This window comes from Panicum virgatum, chromosome 2K, assembly GCF_016808335.1.
Source record: "Panicum virgatum strain AP13 chromosome 2K, P.virgatum_v5, whole genome shotgun sequence".
NCBI classification, from domain to species: domain Eukaryota; kingdom Viridiplantae; phylum Streptophyta; class Magnoliopsida; order Poales; family Poaceae; genus Panicum; species Panicum virgatum.
The window spans coordinates 6,583,114-6,590,995 of NC_053137.1; the positions used below are offsets into that span (position 1 = coordinate 6,583,114).

Below are 7,882 nucleotides of genomic sequence, written 5' to 3' on the forward strand. Positions count from 1 at the left end.
GAATAAAACTTTGCATTGAGAGGTCTTATTTTATTTGTGAACTCAAATATATTTAGATGATATGGCACTATATGAACTCGTGCAATGAAATCCTGCACCGGGAATAGCCTAATAGCCCCGAGATAGCACCGGGTCAGAATATCACATCACCCACAGATTTTTACGCCCGTTGCTAGTTTAAGGAACGCTCTAAATACACAGCAGCGGTGCACACCTCAAACCATCTAGCATTAGCTCACCACCCTATTTAATATGAGTGAAATCGAAAATAATCACCACAATAAACCGCTCCTTGCTATGACAGATAATGTCTAGATTTTTGAAACTAGGGGACCATGGATCCAGTTTTTCGATTGTACGAGTGTTCCCACCACAAAGTGATCTTGGTGTTTAAAAATTTCTTCAATTATTTATAGTCATTATTCATATTTCCTTCAGTTCAAAAATAGAGATTGAGTTTTTTATGTAAATGACCAAATATGTGCATACTTGGTACAGTATTTTATAAAACATATAATATATTATACATTATATAATATATTTTTAAATAATGAGCAAATATGTCGATGTTATTGAGCTCTTGATGTTAAATATGGAGTGCAAATTTATGTACGCACAGTTTTAATTCAGCACGTACATGCAGTATTGAGAAGCGATTATTAATGTCATAATGTGTGGATGTGTCATGGATCTACCCAAGCAGGGCACATCCACATCTTCTTCATATTCACGTGGACGTGGGCCTCACGGAGGATGATGGTTCAAGTCGTCGCGAGACTTCTCCTTCATAGTATTAACCACCGTCCTGCTGCCTGGCCCGCACTAACCACCGTATTAAATGTTGGCATGATCGGAAATAGGCACACTAATAAATCACTCGTGAGATATAGGTGTGTTAGCAGATTCTCAAACCCATTGTCTAGCTTCTCCCTCTCCACCGAACCCACACAACCGTGTTTCCCTGTGTCCTGTGCGTGTGTTTTGGAGCTCCAGGCGTAGCCATGGCTGAGGTACTGGCCACCATGGTGGTCGGGCCACTGGTGTCCATGGTGAAGGACAATGCCTCCAGCTACCTCCTGGACCAGTACAAGGTGATGGAGGGAATGGAGGAGCAGCACGAGGTCCTCAAGCGCAAGCTGCCGGCCATCCTGAACGTCATCACCGACGCCGAGGAGCAGGCAGCAGCGAAGAGAGAAGGGGCGAAAGCCTGGCTGGAGAAGGTCCGGAAGGTTGCCTACCAGGCGAATGATGTCCTAGACGAATTCAAGTACGAGGCGTTGCGCCGCAAAGCCAAGGAGGAGGGGCACTACGAGGCACTCGGCATGGATGTAATAAAGCTCTTCCCTTCTCACAACCGTTTTGTTTTCCGTCTCACAATGGCAAACAAGCTCCATAAGATCCTGCAAGAAATTGATGTCCTCATCAAAGAAATGAATGACTTTGGGTTCAGGTCCAAACCAGGGCCATCAGAGCCCATAAATTACTTGAGGCAGAATAATTCTGATATCATCGACCCTGTGAACATTGCTAAAGAATCAAGAGCCCAAGAGAAGAAGGATGTTGTTGATAGATTACTTGCTCAAGCTAGTAGCCCGGATCTCACAGTCCTTCCAATCGTTGGAATGGGGGGATTGGGCAAGACCACCTTGGCACAGCTCATTTACAATGACCCTGACATCCAGAAGCATTTCGAGTTACGGCTTTGGGTGTGTGTCTCTGATAACTTTGATGTGGATTCCCTGGCTGATAGAATAGTGAAAGAGAATGGTTATAATGCAAGTGAAAGTTCAGCATTGGCCAAGCTTCACAATGTAGTGAAGGGTAAGAGGTACCTCCTCGTATTGGATGATGTCTGGAACCGTAATGTGCACAAGTGGGAAAGGCTGAAGTCCTACCTTCAGCATGGTGGCAGTGGTAGCTCAGTGTTGACAACAACCCGTGATGACAAAGTTGCTGAGCTAATGGGTACAACAGAAGCCAACAATCTCAAGGGCTTGGATGAAATCTACATAAAGGAAATTATTGAGACAAAAGCATTCGGTTCAAAACAAGTAGAGCAAAGGCCTCGTGAACTGGTTGAAATGGTTGGTGACATAGTGAAGAGATGTTCTGGCTCTCCTTTGGCTGCCACAGCTTTGGGCTCTGTACTACGTACCAAGACCAGGAAGCAAGAATGGGAAGGTATACTAAATAGAAGCATGATTTGTGATGAGGAAAATGAAATTCTGCCGGTACTTAAACTCAGTTACAATTGCTTGCGGCCATATATGCGGCAATGCTTTGCTTTCTGTGCTATGTTTCCAAAGGATTATGAGATTGATGTGCAAGGTCTAATCCACCTATGGATGGCCAATGGTTTTATCCCAGAGCAACCAAGAGAGTGTCCTGAAACCATTGGAGAAAAAATTTTCAATGAGCTGAAGTCGAGGTCATTTTTTCAGGATTTGAAAAACGGCCCATTTGACAAAATAATTACTTGTAAGATCCATGACCTTATGCATGATGTTGCAGAATCTGCTATGGGAAAAGAATGTGCTGCAATAACTACACACCCGAGCCAAAGTGAGGATGCTCTTCATTCAACTCGTCATTTGTATTTATCAGTCGATCGACCAGAAAATCTTCTGAATGCTTCCCTAGAGAAAGGATCTCCAGCTTTCCAAACATTGATATGTGATGGATATGTAGAAGAAGATATGAAGATCTTGTCAAAATACAACTCTATCAGAGCTTTAAAGATCAAACGGGGCTCATTCCTAAGGCCGAAATATCTTCATCACCTGAGGTATCTTGATCTCTCAGAAAGTGATATTGAAGCGCTTCCTGAAGACATCAGCATCCTATATCATCTGCAAACACTGAACCTTTCTGATTGCCGTGATCTTCAGCGACTTCCAAAGGAACTAAAGTATTTGACTTCCCTCCGTCACCTCTACACTCACAACTGTCCAGAGTTGAAAAGCATGCCCGCAGAGCTCGGACACCTCACTTGCCTGCAGACACTTACATGCTTTGTTGTAGGTACTGACACCGGTTGCAGTAATGTGAGAGAGCTGCGGAATTTGGACCTTGGTGGTAGACTAGAGCTAAGACAGCTCCAAAATGTCGCAAGAGCAGATGTTGTAGAAGCAGCAAGTCTTGGAAATAAGAAAAAACTGACCGAACTGGAGTTAGTATGGACTGGTAAAGACCTGCAGGCACAGAATAATAATCATAAAGAGGTGGTGCAAGGTCTCAAACCTCATGATGGGCTGAAGGCCCTAAGGATACATTCATGTGGGAGTAGTACTTTTCCATCATGGATGAATATGTTGAATGGCATGGTGGAGTTTACGTTATCTTATTGCAAAATGCTCGAGAAGCTTCCTGCACTCTGGCAGTTACCAGTTCTGGAAATTCTTCACCTGGAAGGATTGCAGAGTTTACATTGTTTGTGCAGCGGTGGTACTACACCCATCACATTTCAGAAACTGAAGGTGCTTACCTTGTTTCATATGGAAAAATTTGAGGCATGGTGGGACACAGATGTGGTGCAAGGAGAAGAGCCGATATTTCCCAAGGTTGAGAAGCTGGATATCCGTAGGTGTGGAGTTTTGACTGCATTACCAAAAGCAGTGCCAATGATTACGGAATCATCTGGCGGAGTTGACACTAAGTGCCGCTCCGCATTTCCAGAACTGAGAAAAATGATGTTGATGCATTTGAATATGTTTGACAGGTGGGAGGCAGTCGAAGGAACTCTAGGAGAAGGGGTAACATTTCCTCGGCTCGAGGAACTGTACATCAGGGATTGTGCAAGCCTCAGTGCACTACCAAAAGCCTCAGTACATCAGGGATCCGCATTTCCAGCACTGTGGAAACTAGACTTACTTGATTTGTCGGCCCTTGAGAGGTGGGGGGCAGCCGAAGGAACTCCGGGAGAAGAGGTAACATTTCCTCTGCTGGAGAAGTTGGACATTCGTGACTGCCCGAAGTTGACTGATCTACCTGAAGCACCGAAGCTAAGTGTATTAGCCATAAAAGGACGTGGTCAACAAATATCCCTGCAGACAGCTAGCAGATACATTCCTTCACTGTCCAGTCTGCATCTGGATGCGCCACCCGATGACACGGAAACAACACTGCAACATAAGGAGAAATGGAATCATGAACTCCCCTTGGCAACTATGTGGTTAGCTAGGTGCGACCTTCTGTTCTCGTCCCGCTCAAATGCACTAGCGCTGTGGGAATGTTTTGCACGGCTAGTACATTTGGCAATTTGCGATTGCGACGCTCTTGTCTACTGGCCAGAAAACGTGTTCCAGGTCCTGGTATCCCTGAGGAAGTTATTGATTCGGGGATGCAGCAAACTGACAGGACTCACACAAGCTTCTGGCGAGCAATCTGCTCCAGGACGGGATGGACTCCTGCCACATCTGGAGGTTCTAATCATAGATGATTGCGAATCTTTCGTAGGGGTCCCCAACCTGCCGGCATCTCTCAAGGAATTACAGATTGAGCGCTGCAATAATGATAATCTCAAGTCCATCGTATTCGGTCTGCAGGAGGACACAAGCTTGGCGAGGGGAGAAGGTGTTGTACAGCTGGACACATCACCATCAAATCCAGGGTCCAGCAGTCGTGAGGCCACAACGTCTACAGCTGTACTGAAGCTGCCATCAGCAACCAACCTTCGCTTCCTTCCATGCCTAGAATCTCTAACTATATGGCGCTGCAATGGTTTGTCTGAGGTTGCCAATCTTCCTCCGTCTATCAAGACCTTGGACATTTATGGCTGCGGCAATCTTCGATCCTTATCAGGAGAGCTACGTGACATCCAAAAATTGACTATTCAATCTTGCAGTCTGTTGGAATCACTGGATTCTTGCTTAGGAGAGCTTCGGTCGCTGGAAGAACTAAATCTCTCTGGTTGCAAAAGGCTGGTATCCTTACCGGATGGGCCTCAAGCATACTCATCCCTTAGAGTTCTTCGGATTGAAGGTTGTGATGGTGTGAAGTCGCTCCCGCCGAGCCTACAGAACCGTTTGAATTGCCTCGAGCGGAAATATCTATATGGCCGTTTTGAAGGTAATATCTAGTTTCCTTGTTTCTTTTAACAAAATCTTCAGGAGCTCAATTGGTGTTGTCTAAAACGCTCCACTTAAATATTCTATTAGTTATTATAAGATGTAATAGGATTTAGTGATAAACTTTTACGAGAGTCATGTTTAGAACCTCTAGAGATATCCATTGGTGAATGGTGATACATGCTTTATATTTAGTACACTGCACCACTAATACTGATATTTATATGGACTTCTGTCACCTAAATCCGTTAACTTAGGAATTTAAATATAAGATGACCTTTGCCATTCACTTTTTTTTACCATGGTTGTCGTACTTGCTAATTAGGATAGTGTAAATTGTAAAATCAATCATCTTCCTTTAGTCATACATCAAATTAAGCGTGCCATCAAAAAATTAATGCGGCCAAATCGTATTAGTTTTTATTGAAGTGCCTTGGTGAATTAACTTTTGCCACGGTCCTTTGAACTGATACTATATGGGTAGTACAGTACTCTGTGATTAATTTCCCTTTTAGCATCTGATTTGAATCAGCTTGCATTTAGATAACCAATTAAAGTGGCATTTGCCCTAACATTACTCTGCAAATTCACTAGCTCCATTGCATGTAGTTATAGTATGTGTAGTTCTCTTTACTTGTCTTTTTTCTTTTTTACATAAACAATAATTTCCTTTAAAACTTTTACTATTGGATACCATAGTGTATTCTCTTGTATATATACTTTCTAATTTCGTGTTGAATTGCGCGCATAAATTCATCTATCATTACGGCCTCATCTGCCACTGCCAGAACCAACTCTGACACGTAAAATGAGGAGGCTGGTCAACAAGGCTGCGACGAGATTGTTCCCGTTTTCCCGAGATGAGGAGAGTGACAGTGATTGAAACAGCAGATCAAGGACCTGACGAAAGTTATCACCAAGGTTTGTAACATTACTGTTCTCGATGATTGACTTCTAATGATGCTAGCTCCTAATGCTGACTCCCTATGAGGTGTGGCTTCCTTGTAGGATCGTTGTTACCAGACTTGCAAATGATGGATTGTTGTGACCGTGGTAGAATGTATTACGTACACTTTCTGAAGATAATCTCCAGTGAAGTCAAGGCCAGCTCCTTGATTTTGAGCAGAAGCAAGTCATAGATTGCAAGCTGAAGAATATAGCATATAGATGTAATCATCTTAACCCTGTGTTCACACTCAAACTCAAGTTCTGGTAGCATAGTGTTGAGCTCGGCTTGGAGGATCATATCCTCCCGAGCGCGTCGTTGTAACGTGGCCACGGCGTGCGTCTTGTTCGCGTCGTGGCGAGTGCAGCTGCTGGCTGCGCGGCATGGCCTGGAGTGTGGGGTGGCGCATGCTTCCAGGGTCGTGGCGCGCAGGGCGTGCATGCCGGAGGCGCGAGGCTAGCTCCGTCGCTCCTTCTTTCTCGTTTCCTTTTACAGTTTGTAGTGTGTATAAATAGGAATTATATATGCAGAAAAAGCTGTCATGGTTGTGCACGGCACCAAAAAAATCCACCTGTGTTCTTCTCTTTTCTTGAGAGTTTGAGAGAGAGAGTTCGCCGGAGTACAATTCCGGCCGCCGGTGAGAAGTCCGGCTGACAATAGAGCATTAGAGCTCCATGCTCCGGCTTGTTATCCTAGTTTTTCCTTTTGAACTATGATGAGTTTGAGTTCAGTGTCTGCTCCCGCAAAACACAGGTAGCACTTTACCTTCATAGACCGCTGAAGATACTTGCCATAGAAAACATCAGAAAGTCCAACATACTCATGTTGTTGTACGTCAACTCGTTGTTTAACCTGCTGCTTGAAATGCACTGGAACTGCTGAACTTTGTCCCATGCTATGTGGGTATCTGATACTGAATGGTGCGCAGGGTGATCCTGTGCAGAGGTCTCATTGTTGAGCCGTTAAGGCCTGTTTGTTCAAAACCACATCTGCAGCAACATTTCTCCTGGTAACAATGCTGTAATGGAATCGAAAACAATGGTGATTGCATTGAACCAGAGTAAATTCTAGTATTGTCAAACCAAGAAGAGGGTACATGTCCATACAAAATTACTTCTCGGACGTTGCAACAGCCAACATTTCCATAAGCCATAGTTGGCAGTAAGCAGGGGATGGAACAGAACAGAGGGACACGAACTCCTCTGCCTCTGAACCCAGCTCCTCTGTATCTCCTTGCCTGCTGCCTACTACAGGCTACCTCTGATCTAAATTCTCCCCGAATTCTCCTCTGCTTGTGTCCAAACTTTCAAACTCAACAGTTGGTACTCATAGTCCGCTGGAGTTAGCAGCAAAGATAATCTAAGGGCCATCTCAATCACTTGCAGTGTGGGTTCTTGACCAAGATACTGGGTCTGAGTGGAAGATTAGGAGGGATGAGCACTTTGAGCAGATGATTAGGGACAGATGGGTTGAGAGGTTGGCTGTTATTGCAGTAGATATTGTGAGAAAGGATGGCTATACTGAAAATGCAAGCTCTGGTGCTTCAAAAGGTAGATGTGTCTGTGGTGTCACTAGTGACCGTAATGGAGGACCAAGTGCTGTGGTTGATGATGCTGAAGGTTGTGGTGATACATGTAGTTCCCCACAACAAACATCTAGTGATTTGCCTATAGTAGTTGACTGGACTACTCTAACAATAATAGGGCAGGCTGACGATGATGGTATAGCAAAAGAAGTTGCTGATGAGGACAAGGTTTATGAGGCAATGGGATTCAAAGAGGCAGAGCCAACACCAGAGCAAGGTACACAAGAGGTGCCCATCCTAGCTATGTCAGCAGAGATGCAGGCTGATATGACTGAAGCAGCTGTT

General features: G+C 44.4%; 1 protein-coding gene across 2 annotated transcripts; it reads left to right on the forward strand.

The window, feature by feature from the left end:
- The first annotated feature begins 897 nt into the window (after positions 1-897).
- On the forward strand, positions 898-6,596 carry LOC120663860 (putative disease resistance protein RGA4). 2 transcript variants are annotated; one of them, XM_039942813.1, is made up of 4 exons: positions 898-4,800; positions 4,873-5,067; positions 5,855-5,987; positions 6,075-6,596. In XM_039942813.1, the coding sequence occupies exons 1-3, from the start codon at positions 1,002-1,004 to the stop codon at positions 5,947-5,949; spliced, it is 4,089 nt and encodes a 1,362-aa protein (XP_039798747.1). In that variant the 5' UTR covers positions 898-1,001; the 3' UTR covers positions 5,950-5,987; positions 6,075-6,596. The 2 variants fall into 2 exon arrangements, with proteins under 2 accessions (XP_039798747.1, XP_039798740.1); XM_039942806.1 differs by having other exon boundaries at positions 898-5,067.
- Positions 6,597-7,882: the final 1,286 nt, after the last annotated feature.

What these genes read in the sequence shown, in the direction of transcription:
- LOC120663860 (XM_039942806.1), top strand. Translation starts at nt 1,002, where the DNA reads ATGGCTGAGGTACTGGCCACCATGGTGGTCGGGCCACTGGTGTCCATG. An exon ending in TCTATATGGCCGTTTTGAAG is followed by an intron (nt 5,068 to 5,854) that starts GTAATATCTAGT and finishes TGCCACTGCCAG; the next exon opens with AACCAACTCTGACACGTAAA.